The 25,424-nt window shown below is 47.6% G+C and overlaps 2 protein-coding genes across 7 annotated transcripts; both read left to right on the forward strand.

Annotated features, from left to right (window-relative positions):
* The first annotated feature begins 4,305 nt into the window (after positions 1-4,305).
* Positions 4,306-9,309, forward strand: APOD (apolipoprotein D). Its single transcript, XM_075761201.1, has 5 exons — positions 4,306-4,426; positions 5,323-5,513; positions 5,794-5,915; positions 7,626-7,714; positions 8,158-9,309. The coding sequence occupies exons 2-5, from the start codon at positions 5,391-5,393 to the stop codon at positions 8,391-8,393; spliced, it is 570 nt and encodes a 189-aa protein (XP_075617316.1). The 5' UTR covers positions 4,306-4,426; positions 5,323-5,390; the 3' UTR covers positions 8,394-9,309.
* Positions 9,310-10,849: 1,540 nt separating this feature from the next.
* PPP1R2 (protein phosphatase 1 regulatory inhibitor subunit 2) lies at positions 10,850-25,031 on the forward strand. 6 transcript variants are annotated; one of them, XM_075761206.1, is made up of 8 exons: positions 10,850-11,072; positions 15,779-15,886; positions 16,342-16,422; positions 16,717-16,820; positions 18,074-18,253; positions 19,559-19,711; positions 21,278-21,328; positions 22,684-22,819. In XM_075761206.1, exons 1-7 carry the CDS (start codon positions 10,915-10,917, stop codon positions 21,280-21,282), a joined length of 789 nt encoding a protein of 262 aa, XP_075617321.1. In that variant the 5' UTR covers positions 10,850-10,914; the 3' UTR covers positions 21,283-21,328; positions 22,684-22,819. The 6 variants fall into 6 exon arrangements, 4 of the variants coding, with proteins under 4 accessions (XP_075617321.1, XP_075617317.1, XP_075617319.1 ...); XR_012836785.1 differs by having other exon boundaries at positions 10,853-11,072; positions 19,506-19,711; positions 22,684-25,031; XR_012836784.1 differs by having other exon boundaries at positions 10,853-11,072; positions 19,591-19,711; positions 22,684-25,031.
* The last annotated feature ends 393 nt before the right edge of the window (positions 25,032-25,424 follow it).

Below are 25,424 nucleotides of genomic sequence, written 5' to 3' on the forward strand. Positions count from 1 at the left end.
GCTCCAGCTCTGCAATGTCGTTCTGTCTGCAAAGACTTGTCCTGCTGTCTCTTTTGTACCTCTTTGTCCTCGTTTTTCTTTCTTTGTTTTGTGTTTTTTACTTTCAGAAAAGTAAGATCCCTCTGGCTCCTCTCTCCAGGGACTTGGACCTCAGCAGCAGTGCCAAGTGGGTCGGGGAGTCCTCCTGGGAGCCCAGCCAGAACCACTGCTGGTCCTGCAAGACAGGGTTTGTCCCTTAAATAATATCTTTTTTAGTTTTCCAGCTTCTTACATCTCTCTCTTTGGTTTCTTGTGTTTTGAATACATAATTGGATAATTTCCAGGGTGGAGAGCTACTCACTAATCGTATATACATGAATCACAACATCTTTCATGCACTTGCCTTGGACCGAGTTCCTGTATCCCAGAGGCGAGTTAACACTTCCAGAGTCTGTTTACTTCCTTTGGTGTCATAACTGTAATTTGAAATTTTACACCATTTTGCATGGTGTAAATTTCAAAGCCCTTTCTTGCCACTGCTAGAAAGAAAATTCCCGCCTGCCTTCCCTTTCTCTGTCTTGTCTCCTGCAAGTTCATTTTTGTTCCCATAGACATGTGAAAAGTTTTCTGGCCAGCCCAAAGCCCCGTTTCCTTTAGAGGAGGGAGAAAAACAACAAAAACGAACTTGCAGGAGAAAGACAGAAGAAGGAGGGAAGGCAGGAAAAATTGTCCATGCAAACAACAGCGTCTCCATGACAGTCTCAGCATGCCTAGGATACCCTAGGTCCCAGGATATGGTGCCCTGACACCGCAGGTCCTGCAGAGAGGCTCCAGCACTGGGGCTTCAAAGGCAGCAAGCCTGAAGACAAGATCTGTTCATGCAAAATGGTGCAAAATAGCCATGACTGTGGCAGCTCTCCAGCCCCCGCGTGTTTGGGTTGCTCAGACGCCATCTGGAGATGAAAGCTTCCTCACGGGGACAGGGCACGGAGCCCTGGGCTACTGGCTCCCTGGGCTGGAGCTGGTGGTGTCCCATAAGCGACGGGTATGTAAGCCCAGAACTTCTGGTCCCTGCAGTGCCTCCACTGGAGACTTTTCCTGCTGGTGAGAGCTTGGGCAGCTTCTTGGCTGACCGAAGTAATGTCAAGGATTTCATCACAGGTTTGAGAGGATGATGCCACTCCGGCTGCTCTCCCATCCCATGGCAGATGCAGAACTACTGGGGGCTTCTCTGCAGTGGCAAAATCGCAGCTGGGGGACACGGCGTGATAGGACATCCTTTCCCTGGGGACCGAGGTCCCCACCAGGCCTGCCCAGCTAACATAGGTTCAGGAGCCGGTTTCAGGGTGCCCTGGTGTGCGTGATGGGACAGTCTCACCTCTGCACTGAGCCAGGGTGCCTGCACGTGGAGCTTCAGGAGTGCTGTGGCACTGCCCTGTCGCAGCCCTCGACCGGCTGGATTTTACCAGCAGCTCCAGCTTAGTCTAACAAGGGGTTTTCTTTGCTGGCAGCGCTCGCTGCTGCTGCCTCCTCTCCCTAGGGCCGGCCGAGCCTTGTCTCCGAAACGGACAACTGAGCAACACGACAAAATCCCAGCCGATGTAGCCCATCCGTATGTGCCCCGAACGCATGCTGCCTTACACCGTGCCCAGCGTGTGCCAGCGCTGCCTCACCCCGTGCACCCCCGGCATGTGCCCCACACGCAGGGCAGCCTCACCTGCCCACCCCCGGGCGTGCTGTGCAGCTCCTGCCGCCTCACCCCGTCTGTGCTCTGCACCCACTCCCGCCTCCCCCTGTGCCCACGCTGCCCATCCGCCCCATCCGCACCCGCACGCGCCTCGCAGGCAGCGCTGCCGCCGCCTCCAACCCTGCAGCGCTTCAGCCTCCACGTGCTGTGCACGCACCCCGTACACCTGCCTTGCAGCTGCCTCAGCACCCAGAAATGTGGGGGAGGCTTCATTCTTGCATGAAGCGTTCAGAGTGTGTCTGGTGCCCCCCCCCTTTGCCCTGGTTTCCCCCCAGCTCTCCTCCTTCCTGTCCTCCCACCCCTGCTCCAGCTTCCTGCCCTTTGATGTGCCTCCCCTCCTCTGCTCCAGGGTATGAACTGCTTACCAGGTGGAGATGACTTCTCCCCACCCCACAATTAGGTGCAATTATAAGGTTATGCTTTTCCCCAAACCCTTGCTCTGGTGTGCACTGAAGGTGAACGGGCTCACGAGCAAAGTCCTGCTCTGGGCTAATGACAGGCAGGACACAGAGCGGGGCCCTGGTCCGTGCGGGCGAGTGGTACCGGTGGGTGCTGGAGGTGGGATGACAGGAGGGTCCTGTTGTTGCTGGGGACGGGGTAGCTGGTGAACACATCCCGGGCTGGTGGCCCCAAGCAGGGACTCGGCTGCAGGAGCCTGAGCCTGCTCCCTTCCAACACCGGAGCAGCAGATACCTGGCTGCTTCCCGCTGTGGCCGGTCAGAGCCCAGAAATGTGCCCCTGGGGAAGGCACAGTCAGCACTCGCATGGAGACAGGTCCCAGCAGCTGGCAGTGAGCTCGGCCGTCAGCTCTCATCATCGGTGTTCAAGGCGTGCAGTGCCTCAGCACCCATGGGATGCTCCTTGGCTGGCAGCAGCCAGCAGAGGAGCGAGGTTCCGCACGTTGCAGCCCCTGGGCTTCTGAAGGTACTGCCTTCGGCTGGAGGTGGGACCCCCATGTCACCTGCCAAGACACAGGTTTGCTTCCTCTGCTGTTGGTGCTGGCTGCAAGCACAAGCCTCTCCTGCTGCAGCAGGGCAAAACGCTTCATCACAACCGCTCCATCCAAGGGCAAAAATGCTGCTGCCACAGGCAGGGAGTCCTCACTCCACCCCATGGAAGAGTGCTCCATATGCAGATGTGGATACGCACACCGACACACCTCCACACGCTTGTCCTCACGCACACAGGGCAAATGCTCTGCTGTGGGCAAGGCTGGCCGTTCTGCAGTGCTCTCCCCCCGGTTGCTGTGCAGGATGCAGGCAGCCAAGCTCAGGAGGAAAACCAGCTCACTGGTGTGTTGCGTGCGTGGGATTTCACCTCCGCAGTGCACTACGGCATGGCGGCGCTTGTACCGTTCAGGTCAGGGCATCTGTCCAGGGTTGTTCTGATTTCTAACCTGTTTGTATCGCCAAAGGTGCAGATGAATGTGGGGCTTGCAGAGGGTCTGCAGGACACTTCTGACTTTGACATGTGCAGCCAGAGCAACCCCATCAGGGACACGCACACGGTGGCTGCCAAACTGCTGGGGGAGCTGGGTGCAGGCAGGGACAACCCCTGCGTGCTCCCTGCCCCATACCAAGTGCCGTCAGCAGGGCCATGAAGCGGGTGCTTCCCCCGAACTCTTCACCCCCGTCCGTCGCTGCTGGGTCTGTGTTGGACGAGCCGTACCCAGCCACGATGGCCGTCGAGGTCCTGGGAGTACCTCGGCTGCACGGCCCCAGTAAGGCACAGGACCAAGCTGTGTGTGGCTCCTGGGGTGGCATTTGGGCAGCCAGGGGCTGAAGAGCATGTGTGGGCGTGTGTGAGTAAGGCACGTGGTGTAGCGTGTAAAAACACACCTAGGGAGAAAGTCTCAACAGAGATTAGATTAAAAGGAAATGTAATTAAACACAGAGAGAATCCTGTCTGTTACTCAACTCTCCTTGCATAACTCTTGGGACCGGCTGCCTTCACAGATGGCTGCTCTGCTGTCAAAGTCATTTGCTGGGCACCTGTTGGAAAAACTGCTGGGTCAGCACAGAACTAATTGTACAGGCATCTTTCCTTCTAATGAGATTTAAAAGTCTAGAAGAAAAACTGCTGTGAGGTCTTGCAGCTCCCCTGATGAGCCTGCGGTGCCTCCCGCTGCTTAATCCTCGCCATGCACTTCTGTGAGCGACTGTGATGGGGACAAGCACGTTGCAGTGGCCTGGAGAGTCCCCAGGGCTCCGGTGGCCCCTGGGACGGGCTGTGCGTGGGGAGAGGAGGTCGCACGTCCCCCCTGGGAGCACAGCGATGGTTGCTGCTGAGCCAGAGGGAGCAGGACAGGAGCCACTGCAGTCCCCAGCCGCTCTGAAAGGCTGCGGCACTTCTCCCCTTTCCCTGCTGTTTGCACCCAGGTCCGAGGCTCTCGTGGGCGGCTGGACCGCAGAGAGCCCCACAACTGCGGAGCGATACCCGGACACGTGGCGTGCCTTTGTTTGCCTGGGTGAGCAGCCAAGTTGCAGCCCATCTCCAGCTTCGTACCAGCTGCAGACCTAAGGCAGCTGACTGGCCTGCCAAAAAAACAAAACACGTCGAGGATCAGGGAGTGGCTTGTGCTAGCGCTGAATAATGATGATCACAGCACGCTTATAAAACGACGAGGCAGAGAGCTCACCACAGAGCTGTTCATTGCAGCCCTGGTCCTCTGCAGAGCATCACTCCGCCTCGTCAGCCAAGGTACGTTTCTGAATTAAAAGATTCAACATCAAAGCTGTGTTTGTGTATGCAACGGGGCCCGTGCTCTGTGGCTGGAGACAGACCGGGCTTTTCTTTTAAACTTGGGGAAAATGCTACCGCCACTCCTGCAGAGAAGTTTCTGGCCAGGGAAGCAGAATAGTCCCATGCTGCGGGGTCTGTAGGTGCTGATCAGCCCCAAGCAGACCCCGAAGCATGTGGGCAGCATCCTGGCTCCAGGGGCTACTTGGGGATGAGCAGCACAGCTCCCGCCTCTGCTCTGCAGGACAGGGTGTCCTTTCCCTCCTCGCAGCCTGCTTTTGGGAGTCGGTTCATGTTTTATTTGGTGCCGATTGGAGCCTCGGCCAACTTCCCCACCCTGCAGTGCTGTGTATGTCCTGGCACATGAAGACCCCCAGGAGGCAGCCGCACCGTCCCTCCCATTGCCGTGCAGGGCCAGGCAGCCCTGGCACAGACGGTGACGCTCCTCTTGCTGTGCAGGCTCCGCATGTGTGCACTGCTCGCTTCCACGTCCCAGGGGCCTGGCTCTGCCCCAGCTCTGGAGCATGTGCTTTGTGCTCCACATTTCATAGCAAACATCTCTGCATTTCCCCTTGCCTCAGTTTTTGACAGATGATGATGCTCCTGCGTGTCCTCGGGTGTTTATCACCCCTGCATCTCGCTAGGTGTCAGGTGCGGGTGCTGGGTACAAGTGCTCTCACCTCTCTGCTTCCTGCAGAGAGGCTGGGCACAGCCTGAGCACAGGCAGGGCTTGAGGCAGTTCGGGCTGGGGACTTATTTGGCACAGTGCCTTCATGCTCTTCTCATGATCCTTTTCTCCTCACTGTGCCCCCGAGGTGCCCTGCTGCAGACGTCCTGTCTTTCTTGCTGTATTTCAGAGTTCTGCTCCAGGGAGGCCCCGGCTCAGCTATTTTCCTTTTTCCTGCCTGCATCCCAGCACACAGCCATGCTAAGCACGGCGGTGCGGCTCTCGGTCCTGCTCGGCCTCCTCGGCCTTGGGAAAGGCCAGATGTTTCACATGGGACCATGCCCAGATCCACCGGTCCAAGAAGACTTCAATATCAACAAGGTGTGAAGAGCTTTCTAAAAATCTCACGGCGGGTAGCAAGTTAGGCTAAGGGGGCATGGGAGCAACGGCAAACTGCCTGGGTGCAGGGGGGGGGTTGGCAGGTCCGATCTCGACGCCTTGTGCCAGAGGTGCCAGCGTGGGTCTGCAGCCCCACTGACCCCCCGCAGCCTCCCACACCACAGAGGTGGATGCTCGAACAAACTGTGCCAGCAAGTGAGCCGGGCTGCTCTGCCCCAGCCCTCCTGTGCTAAAAGCATCTCTCTGGACTTTCTTTTATCAGTATTTGGGGAAATGGTATGAGATAGAGAAGCTGCCCTCAAGTTTTGAGAAAGGAAGCTGCATCCAGGCAAACTACTCGCTGAAGGAGAATGGGAAGTTCAAGGTGATCAACAAGGAGCTGCTGTAAGTGTTTGCATTCGGGCTGTGTCCTCACCACAGCTGTGGCACTCCTGTCACCTCTCTCGCTGTCCTGGGTGGTCATTTTTCTCCAAATTTCCTGTTCCTGGGTCTGGGGGTGCTGGGGGAGGCACCCTGTGATTGCAATAACTCTGCTGGGATAACGGGCTTCGCTGTGGTTACGGCAGAGACGTGGGTCTCTTGTCTCTGCCTGTGCTTCCCTGGGGCTCAGGCAGAGGTCTCTGTCTCATTGTCCCAGGTGAGTAGTGAGAAAATAGATCAAATGCACGCAGTGACTCCAGTGTGAAATAGCCTGGGTCTCCCCCTGACTGGTTTGTGATCCCCAGTGATAGCTGAGAAGTCGGATGCCCCGGGTCCTGTCCCGGGGGGTACGGGGTTGTTACGGGACGGCAGCCATCACTGTGTGCCCCTGCGTGCTGAGAGGTGCCTGTGCCTTGTGCTCCTCTGCTCCAGAGTAAAGGGACTTGATGAAAAGGGGCAGGGAAGGTGAAGCACATGGGTCATTTTTACTTAGGCAAGTATTTGTCAGCCTTTTTCTGGAGCATTCACCTGGCACTGGTAGTAACTGCTGTGTCAGGGGATCGGCGATTGCTGCCCATTTAAATCAGTGAGCAAAGTGAATGCATGGATTGTTCTCTTTATTGTACTTGATAGTTTGCAATTATCGTGAGCTCTCCTGGCTTTTTGCATGGACTGATGCAGATATTAATTTATCTGTTTCCATCACCAGCCCCGGCTGCCATGGGGTGCTGCTGAATGAATGAGAGGGAGCGAGCAGTGAATGCAGCGCTGTCCCGTGCTCCTGGCATGGCATGGGGACTTTGTTCTGGCTCACAATAACAACAACGCAGCAACACATCCCTTGTGTCCGGCAGAGCAGCGTCCACGCCGCTCGCTGACCACGCAGCACTGTCTCTGCAGCACCACTGCTAGGGCAGCGCCTGGCAAACAGCTGACCTTTTATTTGTGCCTGCGGCTCACTCAGGAAATGTTTGGGGTCGGGTGTGTGCTGTGCACGGCTCAGCATCAGCCCCACGACCGCTGCTGCTGGCAGCATTGGCTTCTGCCTCCTTGGGTGTTCCTGTTTCACAGGGGAGCGTGACACTTTCCTGCCCCACAGGCAGCGTCCAGGTCTTGAGGCATCCCGGGAAAAATGTAATTACATGACGGGCAGCCCGAGTCGCAGGGCTTGCTGCCAGCAGTGAAACAAACCCTGGCTCACCAAGCAGGGACAGGTGCGGAGGAATGCACCGTGACCTGGAAAAAATGCAGGTGATTAAACAGACGTGAACACAAGCCTTCCAGAACTCGCAGGAGTTGAGCTGCTCCCTGGCACATCCGAGATCAGTGCTGGGATCATCCTGTCCTGTGCGGATGGGTCTTCCTCTCCCTCTGTCACGGTCCCCATGGCACTGGAGTGCACCCCGCTGGCAGGGGCACTGGGGGAGAGGCACCCTGGGCTGCTGGGCTGGTTTAACCGGGGACATTTGCCCTGCTGTGCCTGGCCCAGGACCTGGTGTGCCCTGGGCGCTGCTGAAACCGTCCCCAGGGACGACCTGTCCCTCCGGGGATGCTGTGGTTAGGTGGTACGTGTTTCGGCCACATCTTGGCAGGGAGATGCATCAGGAGGGATGATTTCGTGGAAGCAAAAAAAGAAGTGATTTCAGACTCACCTGATTTTATTTCTCCTCTTAGTTCCAATGGCAAAGTCAACGAAGTCGAAGGAGAAATCATGCACATGGATGTAAAGGAGCCGGCCAAGCTGGGTGTCCGCTTTAACTGGTGTAAGTGTGTGGGTGGGAGGCTCGCAGCCCCCGCTGGCTCCCCAGCGCCCACCGGCCTCAGCAGCGCTGGGCAGGCACCGCTGCCGTGTCATCAGGGGTGCAAAGCAAGAGGGGAACCTGCCCTGGTAACTTCAGCGCAGCATGACGGGGCCATTGCGAAGGGTTAGGACAGATGTTGTGACCAGCAGGCAGTGGTATGGTGACATTTATACATCGGTTACAGCAACAGCCCCCGCAGTGGTAGAGCACTGCCCACCAGCCAGTCTCAAAGCAAGAAGGATCAGCAGCACTACAGTCAGATGGGGACAGGGAGGGTGGGAGGTGGGGGAGGCAGCCCCACAGGGCCAGGACTAGGCTGGTTTTTCTGAACACATGGCTCCAGTGCTGCAGGGCAGTCCAGAGTCGGTTCTTCATGGCGCTCACAGTGCGGTTCTTTCTCCTAGTCATGCCTTCTGCCCCTTACTGGGTCATCTCCACCGACTATGAAAACTACTCGCTGGTTTACTCCTGCACTAACATCCTCTGGCTCTTCCACATTGACTACGCCTGGATTCTATCAAGAGCTCCCGATATGCACCCAGAAACCGTGGAGCACCTGAAGAGCGTTCTCCAGTCCTACAAGATTGACACCGAGAAAATGATGCCCACGGATCAACTTAACTGCCCTTCCGAGATGTAACTCCCGGCACGCAGTGACACAGCGCCAGACCAGCCATGAACTTTGTTGCTTTCTTTATTATCCATTAGAATTTCTCTATGTAACAGAGATATGTAATAAGCCTTTCGCTAACGGTAGTTTGCCAGCCCTGCGTTACTCTTTGCTGTTGTTCCCTCTGTCGCTCTCCCCCCTTTTTCGTCTCGCTCTGACTTTTGCAGAGTAACTGACTGATTCAGAGCTGACGGGTGAAGAAACCCTGAAGTGCAGACGTGAAGCTCTGCCGTTGCTGTGAGTCCTCCAGTATGTGGATGCAAAAGGGTATGAGATGTGATGGGAAAGCATTAGTGGAAAAACCTTTCGTCATGGTTTGTTTCCCATTTTTGTTTTGATGCTCCTAGGAGCGTATGATGTCAGAGCTCCATCGCGGGCACTGCCTTCCCAGCAGCAACGCCCAGACACCGGGGGGGTCGGTCCGGCAGCCTGGGAACTGAGACTGGGGGTCCTTCATGCTTTGTGGTGCAGGCTGTAGGTGTACGTTGCTGCCAAATCAGCAGGCCTCCTCGCTAGGAATCAGCCCTAGCCCTTTGTATTTAAAGTCTGAGAAGTCTAAAAATGTCCAGAAATTCAGCATCGCCCCATCCCCAGCGTCTGTACGTGACTCGCCTCCAGTGAGGCCGGTCCCGTGCTCCCAAGGGGTCAGCTCGAGAGTACCCATAAGCAGAGAGAAAGAGACGGGGCTGCTCCTTTGTCCTGTCTTCCCGAGGCCTTTCCCCAAACACCGAGAGACGGCAGGCTTCTGCCTGACACGCTGCTCACCGCTTTTGTACGTGCCGAGTGCCCGCTGGCACTGCCTCTGCCCCGGCGGGTGTTCACCAGGCACCGCGACAACTCCGCTTGCATGGCACTAATGCAACTCATTAAAAATGAAATCAAAATATCTGATTCGGGCTTTTGTACCTTCCGAGCTGCATCACCTCTCCGAGCAGGCGGGGGGCTCGTCGTGCTGGGTCTGCCTCTCTGAGGCCAGGGGACGCAATGCAACATGAGCAACCGCGTCTGAAGTTAAATGGTTTGCTCCAGGAGCCTGGAGGTCTTTCCAGCTCTCCGGGGTCGGATGTGTGGGTTTCCTCCATTGTCCGAGCCACGACGGCAAATCCGTGTCACGGCTTCGGCTGGCAGTGACACTCGTCTCCAGCAGTGACCTCCCGTCTCCTGCTGCTTTTATTGATGTGAAGAAACGACGATGTGGATGTAAATACTGTAAATCTGCGGGAAGCGTTCTATACTTACTGTGGTGGGACCCTGACGGGCGCGGGCGTGCGGCGAAGCCCTTTCTTGGGCTACAGGAACTTGGCAGGGACCCAACATTTCACTGCTCTGTTGAGGCGGAGGTGGGAGGGAGGCCAGCAGGGATCAGGAACATCTGCCATGTTGAAGCCATCATCCCTTTAAACTTTTAAATCCTAACGCCACAGTTCCTGTGACACAAAATCAAACGCTCCGCCCACATCCTCAGGCTGTAAGGATGACGGAGGGACACGCCAGGATGCTGACAGCTGTGCGGTGGCTCCCAGGTGTAGTAGATTTCTGGGGTAGATCATTTCATCACTGCTTCATCCGATTCCTATTTTCTTCCTCACACGGGCGGTGATGCTGTAACCCGCAGCCCACGGCGGGGTGGCTGTGCAGGCACCGAGCCCCCACAGGGGGGGCACCCACCACCCCTGCCCGGGAACCGGGATCTGCAGGTCCCGCTGCGAAACGGGAGCGTTTTGCTCAATGGCAGAAAGCTGCGATGTCACAGCCCTCCGGACACCACGCCGTCTCGCTTCTTGTGTCGCGGAGACCTATGACGAGCCCAGGTCGCACTGCCCGCACACAGCGGCAGGGCGCCGCGCGGCGGCCACGGCATCTCCACGTCGCAGCACAGGGGGACTTCGGGGACGCCTCGCGGGGGGCTGCCTGGCGCAGCAGCGGCCTTTCCCGCGAGAAACCTCGTGCCCAAACCGCGCGCACAAACCAGGCGCACAACGCGCGCACGCCTGTCTCTGCGCCACCAAAGGCCCCGGTAGGACAGCACGTGTGCAACACGCCATGCACGTGCAGGAGCGCCACACTCTGTGCGGTATGCGCAGGCGCCCCAAGGGTGCGCGTGAAGCGCCCCGTGCGCGGGCACGAGGCCTGTGCACACGCAAGAATCCGTGTGTGACGTGCCCGCTGCGGGCGCAAGATCCCCCCTCCGCGCGCGCGAGCGCCCGACGCGTGCTGGAGCCCTGCGCACGAGCAGCACGCGCGGCCCAGAGCCCCAGGGGCGGGCACGGTTCCCACCCGCGCGCACGGCACCCCACGGCGGGCGCGCAGGCGCACAGCAGCCAACGACTTGGCGGTCCGCCGGGCGCCAGGGGGCGCGGTCCCGGCGGGCCGAGGCGGCGGCGCGGGGCGCTCCCTCCCTCCCTCCTTCCCCGCGCCGGCGGCTGTGACGCGCAGCGGGGCGGGCCGAGGCGGCGGAGGCCGGAAGCGGGCAGCGGGCTGGCGGGCGGCGATGGAGGTGCCCTCGGTGCCGGCCGCCTCGACGTCGAGCGCGGCGGGGCGCGGGCCCATCAAGGGCATCCTGAAGAAGGGCGGCGGGAAACTATCGGCGGGGGGAACGGCTCCTGGGGCGCGGCGGGTCAGTCCGGCCCGCGATGAGGACGAGCACGGGTGAGGGCCGAGCCCAGCTGGGGTGCCGGCGGGGGTGAGGCGGCGGCGGCGGCGGCGGCAGGTCCCGGCAGGCCCTCCTCTCCGGCTCCGCTGCCTCCAGCCGTCCCGCTCGTCCGGGGTCTCCGCGGAGCGGGGTCTGCCAGGCGTTGTCCCCAGCCGGGGATTTCTGGGCTCCCCCGTTTCTTAGGGATGACGTTAAGTGGGCAGAGTAGTGACGGGGTAAGCGCGTTAGTGGGTCGCGTCCCGTGCCGCGGCGGTCCCGGGGCACCGTTCCGCGCGGCGATGGCGGTCAGGCGGTGGGAGCACCCTGCGGGGCCGAGTGCCGCCTGGGGCAGGGTCTGTGTTAAAAATTGGGGGTGCGGGGCTGGGCTCGGGCGGGAGGGGGCAGGGCTGAGGAGCTGTAGTCGTGACTCGTGCCGGGAGCGCCGTGTGGGCGCTGAACGAGCCGGTGTGGTCCTGTGCCGTTTATCAAACGTTAGCAGAAGCAGTGTTGTCTTTCAATACTGGTTCGGCAGGGCGAACAAAGGTTTTACAGTTGCTACGAGGATAGTTTACAGTTTGGGAAATACGCTTTCCTGTGGGAGGTTTATTCTCGGTCCTCTCCTCAAAGGTAGCTTATGTCTCTGTGGCCAGAAGTGCGTCTCTGGGGAGAAGACCTCTCCTGGGTTGAAACATAAGTAAGGTGTATTCTCGGTTGTTCAAGATTCATCTATAAAGATCTCACACTTGAGAATATGTGCTGGCCATATGGTTTGTATTTTGAATGACAAGAAAATACTGGTTTAATTATAACATGTTGAGGAGTTTAGTCCAAATATGTCAGAAGGTGTTTTTAGCCGGCCAGCAGCTCTCCTGGCCAGTAAGAATTCTTGCCCTTTTCCTGATGTTAGCACCCAGTATGAGCCTAAGGCTGCTCTGAGACTCCGTTGCGTTCTGATGACCTGAACTCCATGTTTATAAAATTGATTTTGACAGTTTTCTTCATTTGGGACCTCACTCAGTATTGGAAAGAGAGAAATAATGATAAAATAAAATGGACGTGCAATTATTTTTTTGTATTATGGTAACAGTCCTTTTCTCTTTGACTAGTTAAGTCATGAATGTAGTCTAAAGTCAGCAAGGTAGGAACAAAAAGTTTTTGGCTTGTTCTGTTGCCTGTGTTGGCTGCTCCTGCTTTCCAGGGAGAAATTATTGCAACTGAAGGAATGAGATGATGGAGGAGGTGAACGTAAGTATGCAATGTGCTACAAAAATGTGATTTTTTTTTCCTGTTCTGTAGTTCTAATATAATGTATCACGAGATGTTTGCTACTGCACTGGACGTGAAGTAAAACTGGCTATTGGTAGCCTCTGTTTAATTTTCTGCAGTCTCTTGTATCATCTTGAAGAATGATCAGAAATTAGAGTACAAACTGAAGAGCTGAGTATATGGTATATTGGTTATAGTACACAGTAATTTATTGTGAAGCAGTGAAGTGGGCAGGAGTCCAGCTTCTGTTTCCTGTTTGCCAATGTGAGTCAATAAAGTCAATTAGATTCATTCTGAAATTGCCTTGCGAGTTAAAGGACATTGGCTAAATCTGCCAAGCTGCATTAGAATATTTCCTGGAAAGATCAGTATAGCATATTTAAATCTGGTTCGTGTGCAGGTATTACTTTTGGTTGGCAACGCTTCATTAAATCAGTGTTACTTCTGACTCTTGTACTCAAAAGAATGATAAGCACCACCACAGTGATTTTCCTTGAAGATTAAAAATCAGTTTATAAATTCAGGTATCTGTTTTCTTCGTGCACCTCTATCAGCAGCCTTTCTGCTTAGTTCTAATATTGAAACTCAGATCTGAATACCTTTAAAAATAGCTGCAGATGAAAGAGCTCATTGTGTCAGCTGTCATCTTTTAAAGCACCATGTGCAGTAGAGCTCTCATATTTGCATCATTATTGACCTTGCACTGTTGTTAGTGATGGTAAAATTCTTTGGAAAACTTCCTTAATGAAAATATGATGCAAGAGGGAGGCTTGTGAAATTGGGACACCACTGGAACTGCATCCTAAGAGCTGAGACATGGTTTAATGGTAAACATGTTCTTGGCATTCCTGGTATAGAATATTTTTTTGCTTTAAGGCTCCTGTAAGAGCCTGTGAACAATCTGATCTGGCGTTTTACAGAGTAACTGAGCGCGTGTGTGTGTGTGAGCAGGTGTAAACTGCTGTTTTGGAACAGGCAAGAGAAGTGTCTGCTATGGTAGGAGCAACTGGGGTGTGAGAGGTGTTCCTTTGAGCAATATCACTGCAGAAACTTCTTGCCTGTCAAGGTGTGGTCTCAAAATAAGTTATTATGTATATTTAAAGATGTGACAGAATACAAATGAGCACTTCTGAGACTTTTCAAATCTCATTTTCCTAAAGGAAGATTAGATTTCCTATTTCTGTATCTGAAGAGATGTCAGGAAGCATTTTCCTGTGATGGTCCTAAGCGCTGTCATTAATGTTATGCTGCTCAGGCATGCTTAAGCATGCTAAATTGGAGACAGTCGAGGGAGGTGTGCGTTTTTACAGCATTTAGTCACTCTCCTGTGATGGCTTTTTACGTGGAGGGGTGAAATGACACATTTGTCTGTTTGCCACTAATGCTCATTTTTTTTTTCCTAGCTGAATTTTAAACTGTGCTTTGGGAGGTGTTTCATAGCCAAAGCTTTTAGTGTTGGAATCTGAGTTTAAAGAAGGAAGGGCAGAAAAACTAAACCACTAAAATCTTCCTCAATCTTTTATTTATATGTTGCTGAATTGCTCACTGTAGGCTGTCTAGTTTCAAGAGCAGTATATGTCAAAGAGATTATTCTAAGGTCACCAATATTATTATTAGATATTGAGTTATGAGCCCAGGCAGTAAACCTTGATGAGCTCTGGGCAAGTGCGGTGAACACAAAGCATGTGATGGGAGTTTCTCCCATCTGTCGTATTTCCTCTTCAACTAGCCCTGTCTCTTTTATAGGGGCTGCGTACCTTTGACTGCTATGGTTAGTAAAAATTGTCATGTGCTCACTATGTAACTGTATGATCATCTTATGTTAGTCATAGGTGAACTTTAAGCAGGTGTTTAGCTGATGTTTAACTGGTGATTTTTCAACTCCTAAACAGATAGGTTTGAATAACTGGCATTCCTAGACTAGAGCTCTCGCTTTGTCGTCATGAAGCTCATGACCCTCCAACCTGCCAGAGCAGGCAATCTGACTCACGTGTTGTCTGCTTAGGCTGCAATCCTTGTGTTGCAGTTCGAACAAAATGATTAAATAGATCTGAAACCTCAAACATGAGAGTTTGGCATCGGTTACTGTATGCTAAGGGATTAAGCTCATTTAATTTGTTTTCTTTTCTAGAATACAAGTCTGTGGCATGTAGGATTCAGCATCAACTCCTGCATCTTTTTTTTTTCTATCCCTTTAGGTTTTTTTCCTATTGTATCATGCAGTGCTCTCCATAAATGTAAAATTTAGTTTGTGCTTGGAATTTTGCTTTATCAGTTTTGTTTTACAGATAGCATTCTGTTCAAGAGCAGGTGTGTTATTGAGAATGAATACATTTTTCAGATTTGTTATTGGAATGATCTGTGTTTAAATAAGAGTAATTAAGTTCAAGTCTTCTAGCTGACTGCCCCCTCCCAAACCACAAAAATAACAAACAAAAAAATCAACAATGCCCTGTAACATTTTTTTCCTTAAATAACAATTTGCAACACTTCAGGAATATGTTAATGCATAAAAGTAATATTAATTACTGGAATGATTTTACTGTTCTAAAGTTAAATTTCTTGGTTTAGTCTAAGGGAAAGACCACTGTGTATGAAGCTTGCAATAATATTTTTAGAGACAATGTGAAACCTGGTAGGTTCCATTGATTAAACATTTCTGTGGCTTTTAGGTCAGTGGACGGATGACTCTTCCTCTGGCTACAAGGCAGTTGCTTTCCTTGTGGCTTATATATTTTGTCAGTCTGGGTGGGCTTTTGTTTCTGCAAATATACATAAAATGGTACATTCTCTGATTAACTGAGGAAATTCTATGTATCACCACTGGTGCCTGTCTGTAAAATGTGAAACTCCCTCGGAGTTTATAGCAGTGAATCAGTTCTGTTCTATGATTCTACTTTAGGATGACAAAAGCAAAATTAATAACCAGGTGGTTCAGTGCTATCTATTTTACTGCAGAAAGTTATTTGTTGGTTGGTATTGTTTATGCAACAGTTTGACTATAATCATAGCAGCTCACTGCGCAGAGGTGAGGCGGAAGTTACTTGGTTTTGTTGAAGTGTTGTGGGTTGTAGTAAAAAGAAGAATGATTTTACAGTAACTTGTAACAAGAGCAAACAGTTAATGGGACAGCGATTGAACAAGACCACTAGTCTTTTGAGAAAATATATGTGTATATATATGAATAACAATACATTTATAGATTACTGAGTTTATTTAGCTATTGTGAATTGTTAGGGAAACTAAGTTGCACTGGTAATTTGTCATGACTTAACTAAAGTATGTATAGAACAATGTTTAATAGTCATACTTTGAATGTGCCTGTGTATCATAACTATTCTTTGTGTATAGTATGTAGTAGAGGTCAAAAGACATTTTAAACATTCCTTTTCTGTGGCTAAGCAGAACTAATTGTTTTTAGAATATAAGAAAATTTAACTTTGTTTTCTTATTTCAGTAAAAAATCCCAGAAGTGGGATGAAATGAACATCATAGCTACGTACCACCCAGCAGGCAAAGATTATGGCTTGATGAAAATAGATGAGCCAAGTACTCCTTATCACAGGTAGGCTTGCTAAACTGGTAGTAGATTATAGTAGTTTTACAGCAAAACTGACTTTGTGGATGATGTAGTATTTACTATAGCTGATTGCCTGACAGACTGAGCAGACTTGTTGGATACATGCACCATATTCATATTTACAAAGCTTCTAAATAAAGGCTCACAGCTATCAAGGAGAACTGTCAAAAAGGACAAAGTCAGTTTTTAGAAGGTCTGTGTCTAGCAAGCTTTAGGCTTTGGAATAAATAAGTTTGACCTGTATTGATTTTATTTTTTTCAGTTAACATCTGTGTACTAGAATATAAGGTCATTCGTATCGATATTTAAATTAGATTTGGAAAGTTTTTAAAGTATTAAAGGAGTCTTTTAATTTAGTATTGTAAGGTTTAGACTGTTTTATCAAGGAAATTTTAAGCAGCAAATTATTGATAAAGGCTACTTTTTGTTTGCCTTCCAAGCATGGTAGGAGATGATGATGAGGATGCAGTGAGCGATTCGGAATCAAATGAGCCCTTAAAAGCGGATGTGTTGAGTAAAAAGTAAGTATTATCATAGAAAATTTGACTAAATGTCAAGATAATTTTCTCTTTTCTGGAGTTTTCTTTTTGGAAAGGTGTTGCTGTTTTCTCTAGGAGTCAAATTGTCAAATTAAGTAGTTTTTGGTGTTTGATAGTGCCACTGGTACTAAAAAAACCTCTTATAGGTTGTTAGTACATATAGCTATGGTAAAAAATAATGAACAGAACAGTTTGTATGAGCGTTCTGAAATTTCATGTATTTTAAATAGCGAAGAACTGGCTGCTTCAGCATTTTGTATTGCATGTTTTATGTAGACTGGCAGCTGCAGCTGAAGGTAAAGGACCTAAGATTATAGCAAAGCAAGAGGAAAGCAGTGAGGAGGAGGAAGAGGATGAAGAATTAACACCTGAAGAACGAGGTAAGCATAAGTTGTTTTCTTTTTTGGTGTTTTGTGGGTTTTTTCTTCTATAAATAGTTTCAGTTTTTCAATAAGAAATACTTGGGAAGAAAAAGTACTATCTAACAGACAGATGTTGTCATTTGACAATGGAGATATATGGGCTTTGATGGGTAATTAAAAGATTGAATAAATATGCTGTTTGTTTGTAACTGGGACTGTTTGGCTTGGGATCTACGTATAAAGAGAAGTTTGCTGTCACTGGCTGCCCCTTTGTATAGAGGCTTAAGGTGTGGGAATTCCTTTTAAAAAACCTAGACTTCTCAAATAAGAAGGTCTTCTGGTTTGGGGGTGAGGGAGTACTTCTGAATCTGAACATATTTCAGGTAGACTTAACAATTCAGCGAGTGCCACTGCAATTAAGATGCCACTAATTGCTTGCAAACATACAGATGATATTTGTGTTGTTTTCAAAGCAACTGGTAGATGGATCCAGCAGGAAATCTACATTTATTCTGAAGCAAATTGCATCTTCAACAGAGATGTTGTTTTCTGTTAGCTTGGGCTAGAACATTTTGAGAAAACATTCAAACAATAATACTTGTAAGGTTTCAGGCTTGCATTATCTAGCTGTTGCTTCTCATCTTTCCTGGCCACAACTTTGGCCACGTAACCTTCCTAATCTAAAGGAAGAAAAAAAACAGTGTTGGGGCTGCCAATGAGCAAAGTTGAATTTAATTGTAACTCATTACTGCTAGACCTGCTAATGTTTAATATATGGAGCGAAGTTAGGCTTCAGGCCATGGGGAAAGTGGAAAATATTTTCTTCTACATGTGGTAAATATATCTCTCATGACTCCTGGCTAGCTACCAAAGACCAGTTAAGTTGGACATCTGCAAAAGTTCTATACCACTAGTATGTCTCAATTTGTCCTTAAGTTTACTTGGAAACAAGGCTTGCAAAACTTTGGAACTATGCTGTTAGTAGATGTTTCTCTTGGTTCAGATGTGCTCTTACTTGCAGACAGGTTGTTTCAAAAGTGCTGCAGCCTTGCCAGTCCATTAATTACTAGCCTTTTTGTAAGTCAGACTCATTTAAAAGACCACTGCTTGAAGAAAAGAATTTGAATTCAGTGATTGCTTGATCATATAAGCAATGGACTTTCAAGGTAGGAATAAAATTGACCTAGGAAGCAGTTGGTGCTTCTCTGAAGAGGAAATAAGTTGCTTTTTTTTAAGGGAATAAATAAATACTTGCATTTGTTTGTCCACAGAGAAGAAGAAACAGTTTGAAATGAAGAGAAAAATGCACTACAATGAAGGACGAAACATCAAACTGGCAAGACAGCTCATTGCAAAGGAACTACATGGTGAAGAAGAGGATGATGATGAGGATGAAGAAATGCATGATGCTGCAGATGTAGAAACAATGAATACAGAAGCTACCGAACACGGTGAGCTACTGATTAATCAAAAAACATGTTTAAGTACTGGTGGTCCTTTCAGCTGTTGGGAAATGAATACACTCAAGTGTGAGAATGAATAGAAAGGGTACAGTACATATGTAATGCTCCATGTGCAATACTGCATGCTGTCTCAATAGGTAGATTTGTAGCATGGTACCAAACCTGTCAGTATTGCTAGATAGCATGTGGGCTTTTGTTTGTTGTGACACAACAGAAAAGTAAACACCTCTGCTTCGTGCTATTTCCCCTGTGTAACTGAGTATTGGTGGTGAACTTGCCAGCATCTTTTTTAAAGGAAGAGTTGTTCTGTACAGAATGCTTAAAGCTGTGGCCACACGGGCCTTATGTTCTGGTTCAATTCCCATTCTGCTCCCAAACCATCCTGTAGCCAGCAATGGGAAACTAGCATGAATGCTTCCTCCCTGTTGAGACGAGTGTCTCTAACTTACTGAGAATGAACTTTTGCCTATCTTACTGTAACTTAAAACTGTGCTGTTAGGACTTCAGTATGCACTTGTCCTTAAGCAGTAATGATCATTTCTGTAGTATGTAATAAGACCCATAAAAAGCTTTGCTTTTAGTGCAGCTCCTGGAAGAAAGTCTGAGACTTTTAGCTGGGAGCTGTTTCTGGAATCTGCTTCAGGACTGTGTCTTGATAGGAAACTCATAAAACTATAGAGGCTGACACCTTCTCTTTCATCTTTAAGCTTCTCTCTGGGTGAAAAGGGTAGACAGTGTAAGTTGTCTTTTATTTTTGTGGTGGCCTTTGGGTGAATAATTACAGCTGTTCAATACCCACCTCTGTGTGTAACAGCACTCAAGTTTTTGGCATTAAAAAAATAGACATCTGTTGCTCGTGAGACTGGTGGCAATGAAGTCTGTAAGCCTCATTCATCTGTTGCTTGGCAAAGCTATGAGATGTTAGCACAATCTGCAGACTTGGGAAGATGCTGCATGGGTTTAACTTGGTTCACATTTGTTTTTCACAACCATGTGAACCAGGAACTCTTCTAAAATTAGTTTAAATACCACACAATAAAAAGGTGATTTGCAAAGTTGTGTGTTAAGTTCTGTGGATTGCACATTTTAGTTCCACTATATATTACAGGAGGACTAGTGCCTTCGTAATTGCTCTGAAAGGGTCATTTAATACATGTCTGAGACCCATTAACGGACTGACTGTATACAGTAACTTACCATATGCCTAGTAATGGCTATTTACTAGAACTTCACTCTCCAGGGGAAAGGAGGGCTCCAATAGGCAACCTTATGACCTTTCTTCATGGCTTGAAGCTGCCATCTCTCTGCTCTCTGCTGTAAAACAGAGACAACTCCGCTCCCCAGCTGCATTCGTCAGTGGAAAGAAGAACCTTTGCAGCATTTTTCCATCTCTATTGTTGAAGTCCATTCCACCTTGCCTCATAACCAGCTTCAGAGCCACAACTGGTAATTATCAATTTTAGACTGCTCAAGGCCAATAGATTCCATGAATGTAACTGTTTGCCAGTTTATCAACCCATTAACTAACTGGTTCACCTCCACACCATGGCATATAGAAATACTTTCCATTAACTTGATGTAGTTCTCAATTCTTCATTTTTGTTTTGTCTCGTTCTGCTTAACAAACCTTGATGCTTCCTTATTTCCTAATCTCTACATCAACTATCATAGCTTTTGGTCTCTGTACTTGATAAATTCTTCTGAGGTTAAGTACTGGTTGCACTTTTGTAACGGCTAGTGAATTGACCGATCATGTGATACTTAGTGACAGGGTTGGTCAAAGGATGATGGAATATGGTCAAAACTGTTAATAAACCTGTCTTCTGCCACTACCCACATTTTAAGAAATTCCTACACTGAGATGATAAATGTTCAGCCACATAGCTGTGTTAAAGTAATGTCAAAGCTTTACTGAAATAACTTTTTTGAGATGACATATTTTTGTCACTCTCTCATCTGTATTCTGAGGGCACAAAAGAGTCCTTACTCATAAATGTTAATTAAATAGATATTAGAGCTACAGAACATTTCTCAGCTGGTTTTAAGACTCGCTACTTGGATTCTTTGCTAGTCTGTGCTTTTGGTCATGCCATGCTTTTGGTTATATTAGGCAATTGGATATTTAAAACAGTATTTCAATTTGGTTGTTTCCTTCATGAAGTGGATTAAAAAGCTATTAATATTCTTGTTCCTGAGATTCCCTTGTTAGGACTGTAAGTGTGTGGAAAGATTATTCATCTGGATATCTTTCAGAGAGCTCTTTGACTTCAAATCATTGTATTTTAAGGTGCTTTCTTACAGACCAGAAAAGGAGAGTTTTCTTTACTCCGTGTATTGGGTGATGCAGGAGCTGATTTTTGTGATGGCTTATTGTGGCTTTGCCCTGTTAAACTGAGTAACAGCTCTGACGCTTGCTTTTAACTGCAAAGCAAGTTAAAGATATTTCCTTTTCAAAGGAAATACCTGTCTTTTTGCATGTTGTATTGTAGCTACGTTTTGGTAATTTCTTCCATTAAACTTCCGTTCTTCTGAAGTTACGGAGATCATCTGGTGATGTGGCTACCACTCACCTATTATGCCTGAGATTGTAAAGCTATGTGAGAGCTGGTATGCAGTGTCTTTTTATTATTCCAGTGGAATAACATGACTTCTATAGTACTGATGATCATTCCAGGTAAAGATGTGACATAAGAAGCATTTCTCGGTGATCTGCTGTGACTCTAGGGCTCCACTGGCTTCTGGGTTATTTTTCAGGCAATTTGAGACCCTCTTCTCACTTGGAATTTTTTTTTGTCCATGAAGATCCTGTAAAGGTTCTGTCCTTCTCTTAGCTGATGCTCCTTTCTACTCTCTAATCCTGTCTGGTTTATATTTAAGTAAAACTAACAGTACTCTTCTAATCTCTACACTCTCCTTTTGAAGAAGGGGCTAAAGACTTAGGACAGGTTTTTAAGAAAGCTTCTGTCAGATGCCACCAGGTCTGCTAATACGAGTTGCACTTCTTGGTTACAGACTGAGATTTCTTGCTGATTGCAATGAAGATGGCCAGTCCAGTCAGTGATGGTGAGAACTATTTGTATGTTTTTTGCCCCTGCCTTCATCTTGGGCTACCAAGTGTTTTAAGTGGATGGGTCATTCCTTTCTTGCCTCAAGTAGCTGTAACTTATCCCATGCGTATGGAGTCTAGCAGCCAAGCTTTTTGGTGGAAAAGAAAGTTCAAGTTATAACAGACTGCATTAGGATTGCTTGCTGCAGCGTTTCAGCTTCTCTGGAATTTCTCTGGCTATTATCTATTTATGACTCCATGAATGATGTAAATAGACTTTGCCAGCAAAATACTAGCCTTTGTTCCTCCCCACAAATGCTTTTCCTTTAAAAATTCTCTGTGAAATCACTGAAGGAAGGATTCCTGATGTAGGTAGATTTAAGCATGGTGATTTCAATGCAGACCTGTCTTTACTTCTGCTACACAAAAGTATCACATACAAGGGTGTGAGCTCTAGCAGTTCAATTGTCAAACAGTAAAACTATTGTTCTCTCCTCATGGTTCATTTAGCATTCATTGCTATGATAACCTGCTCAGATACTGCTGATCAGCTTAGCTGTCAGCTGATGGGGTGTGCTCTTTTGGCCTTTGGTCCATACAGAACACATTGTGTTTCTTAACCATGGTGAGTGTCACCCTATAGATGACTTAGTGAGAAGGCTGAGAGCATATGCAAATTGGTTCTGCCTGTCAGCTGTGGTATTCACTCGTTAAACTGCACTTGTTACCAAGTCTAACTCATGCCAAAGCCTAAATGGTCTTTTCTAAAGATGATTATCATCTGGATGTAGTTTTCTCTGATCTTTGCTTTATGCTGCTGAATTTTCAGGTGCATATATATGTATATTATATATATATGTACACACACATATAGTGGGCTTTTTCATATGAAAAGCATTAGTGAGAACAAGCTGTCTCTTACTTATTGCTGTTCTTTGGCTCAAAACCATGAGTTTAATGACTTCCTGAAAAACAACAACAGACTTGTTTTGATTTAAAGTGTCTCATCTGGAATTGAAATTTGACTTGAAAAATACCATGCTTGCTTGTGTTTCAGGAACCTCCTATGTCAGTTCTGCAAACTGATCTCTCTCTTAACTCCTGGGTTGAATCCTCCCAGTTCCAGGGGTGGTGAGCATTCAGTGCTTGGTATGCTGAACGGTGGTGTTAGCCATTTCTTCAGAACATGAGAGTGAAATAACTATTTTGGAAGTTTCTGCACTCTCAAAGTAAAAGCTTGCAGGTTGCTAAAATGGGTGGCAAACATTACGTTTTGAGAAGCAAAGATGATTTCAGGAGGATATTTGTGTGTGTTTTGAAAATATTCAATGAGTGAAGAATTATCTATTTTTTTGTAATCTTTCTTATGCAGCGCATGCTACTCCTGACCAGCTGGAAAGTAGAGCACACAGCATAGAAGAAATCTGTCCAGAACTGTAACTGCTTGTCAAAGACACAAATATAAACATCGCTTCATGATTTTTGCAATTAAGGCTCTTAAATATTGAGAAGCATATCAGTTACAATGTTGTATTGCCAAGAATGTTAATTTTAGACTTGTCCATTAGGCAGAAAAAACTGTCTAATTGATTTATTCTTGTGCCTGGTATTTCATGGAGAATACTGCTTCATAATCTGTTCAACCAGAATGGCATTCCCTGTCTGTATAACGCTGATTATCTTGCGTAATGTACTGTTACTCTTCATGCTTCGAAGCAGACAGTATCTTTTGGTTTTTCACTATTTATTTGACAGTGTTCTAGGCGTGTTCTCTCTTACGGAAAGGTTTGGGATTCAAGAGCCAAACGGTACAGCATGTATCAGATTGACATGCAAGCTATTTATCAGATGCGTTAAGCAGTTTAAAAAGGGATTATTTAAGTCTTACAACAACTTTGTAAAATGTTGACCTGTTAATCTCGATTTCAGGATGTTATTATACCTGTACTTTCCCAGTCTTTAGAAGAAGAGCTGTATTATTTTTTAAGAGTGGTATTTGGAATCAGTTGTTAGTTTCAGAGGCAGTACTAACTCTGGTGGAGGTAATGGTTTTACACTGGAAATGTGCTAACTTGAACTTCACATTTAACTGTCATTATCTCTTCCATTGGGACTGGATGTTTTGAGAGGGTCTCTCTGGCTTATCACAAGAACATAGAAGTTCCCTCCAACTTTTCCCTTAAAACCAAATCCACTGTCACTCTTCTGGCTCTTGTTTCAAACTTCTTTCCTTTCCGGTTGGTATGAAGAGTGCCTGTGCTACTAGCACCTGAGCAAAAACACCCACCCATGAGAAAATCCACATCAGGACTGTGAAGATGAGCTGAGTTTAGGCGCTGGCTGTTATAAATAACTGCTGATGGTCTCCTACTCATTTGGGGTTGGTCACCTGCATACTGAAAACCACTGGTCTAAATCTTCCTGTACCCATTGCAACTTAAAGCAGCTGCTTTTGTAAAATGAAGGCTGTTTGGAAGAATAGAAGGGAAACTGCCTGATTCAAATGCTTGTTTACAGTGTGGTTGTATAGCTCCTGTAAAGAGGGATTCCGAACTTCCAAATTGCTGTGAACAGCTTCCCACTTGATGGAACTTGACTGGTGAATGTTCCAGTATTCAGAGTAGTTCCTGGGGTTTATTACACAAATGAAGTATACACTTTAGCTTGGTTATGGGATACAGTGTATAGCTTTTAATTTTGATCTGAATTTGATAGGTTGCAAAAATCCATATAATTATATGGATCTATTTTAAAATGTCTTTTTGTCCACTGTACATGTGAAGTTTGAATAAAGAAATGAAAGTTATTTTACAGTTACATGCATTCTTAAGTGTGAGCTTTCATGAAATCCCAGAGCTTGAGAGTGAATAAGGCAATAGGGTGCTGTCCTTTGAAAGATTTATACAGGAATAATTCATTAGAATGGATGCTTTGCCAAAGATACCTATGAGTTGTGCTAACTGGGTGTTGCAGCGTGGCTTTCCCAACTATCTCCTCTCCTTAGTAGGTAACAGAGTTGTCAGTTGTGGGATATTTAGTCTTCTAAGGGCGTGAATCAGGAATAACAGTGTCTTTTCACAAGAAAGAGATGAAGTTTTGATTCAGTCCAGTGTAGTGATACTAATTTTTCAATATGGAGAATGCTGTTCTATTTCTTCTTGTATCAGACATGGTCACTTCTATAGAATAAACAAGGGGCAAAGAGTAAGCATTTAGATACTTGACTACTAAAGTCACTTGCTGTAGCTTTAAATTGGGCTCCCAAGTGTAGGATTTCAAAACTTAAAGTTTACACCCTTTACATACCAGTTTGCAGTGTTCAGACTGTTGGAATGTCCACACCAACCTGTGTTTCAAACCAAGTGGCTGATGGCCCGTCTGCCCCAGCCAGGGCAGCGAGGCCCTGCTGAGAGAGGGGCAGCAGTCGGCAACGCTGCGTGATGTTCAGGCTGGAGCATGAATGGGTCAAGATTTGGCCTGTGGGTATGGGTAACGCAGGTGTCTTCTGTGATGCCGTAAAACAGATTACTTTGTGATAAGTACAAGTGGGTACTTTGTACTCACAATTAAGGCAGAATCCATCAGAAGCAGCTCTTATATGAGCTGATGTCCTGCCCTCCTTCCCCCCCATGCTTTCTGTGTCCAAGACCTTGTTTTCATTTTGATGCTCAGTGGGGGTACTTTGTACCATAGAATGCCTGCATTTTGTTTAATAAACAACCTCCCCCCCTTTGCTAACTTCCAGTAAAGACCTTCCCTGCTATGGCTTCCAAAATCCAGTTTACAGTATACATAACTGCATGAAGATGGTTTTAAATGAACCTCAGAACATATAGTAGGTCCCTTCATCAGAGAGATGGTTTTGAGGTCTCCCTTTTCCATGTCACCAAGCCTCCAAGTTGTAGTTAGATGCCATTTTGGAACTTGTACCGGTTTCAGGTATGGGTTTTATTAAAGGCTTTGTTCTCCTCTTCATTCTCTTCAGTGCTAGCAAAAATTCTGTTCATGTTTCTTCATCTCACTTGGAGTGCAACCTGATGTACCTGACACCGCTTTTAACTGAGAGGCTGGTTTACTTCATTTTGTTCAGGCTTACACCTTCATGCATTTTAA

This window comes from Balearica regulorum, chromosome 9 (genome assembly GCF_011004875.1).
Source record: "Balearica regulorum gibbericeps isolate bBalReg1 chromosome 9, bBalReg1.pri, whole genome shotgun sequence".
Classification (NCBI taxonomy): domain Eukaryota; kingdom Metazoa; phylum Chordata; class Aves; order Gruiformes; family Gruidae; genus Balearica; species Balearica regulorum.

Excerpts from the sequence above, each read along its gene's own strand:
- APOD (XM_075761201.1), top strand. The coding sequence starts at position 5,391 with ATGCTAAGCACGGCGGTGCGGCTCTCGGTCCTGCTCGGCCTCCTCGGC. Across the intron at positions 5,514-5,793 it reads AAGACTTCAATATCAACAAG|TATTTGGGGAAATGGTATGA; the intron begins GTGTGAAGAGCT and ends TTCTTTTATCAG. Across the intron at positions 7,715-8,157 it reads GGGTGTCCGCTTTAACTGGT|TCATGCCTTCTGCCCCTTAC; the intron begins GTAAGTGTGTGG and ends TCTTTCTCCTAG.
- PPP1R2 (XM_075761206.1), top strand. The coding sequence starts at position 10,915 with ATGGAGGTGCCCTCGGTGCCGGCCGCCTCGACGTCGAGCGCGGCGGGG. Across the intron at positions 11,073-15,778 it reads CGCGATGAGGACGAGCACGG|TAAAAAATCCCAGAAGTGGG; the intron begins GTGAGGGCCGAG and ends TTCTTATTTCAG. Across the intron at positions 16,821-18,073 it reads ATTAACACCTGAAGAACGAG|AGAAGAAGAAACAGTTTGAA; the intron begins GTAAGCATAAGT and ends GTTTGTCCACAG.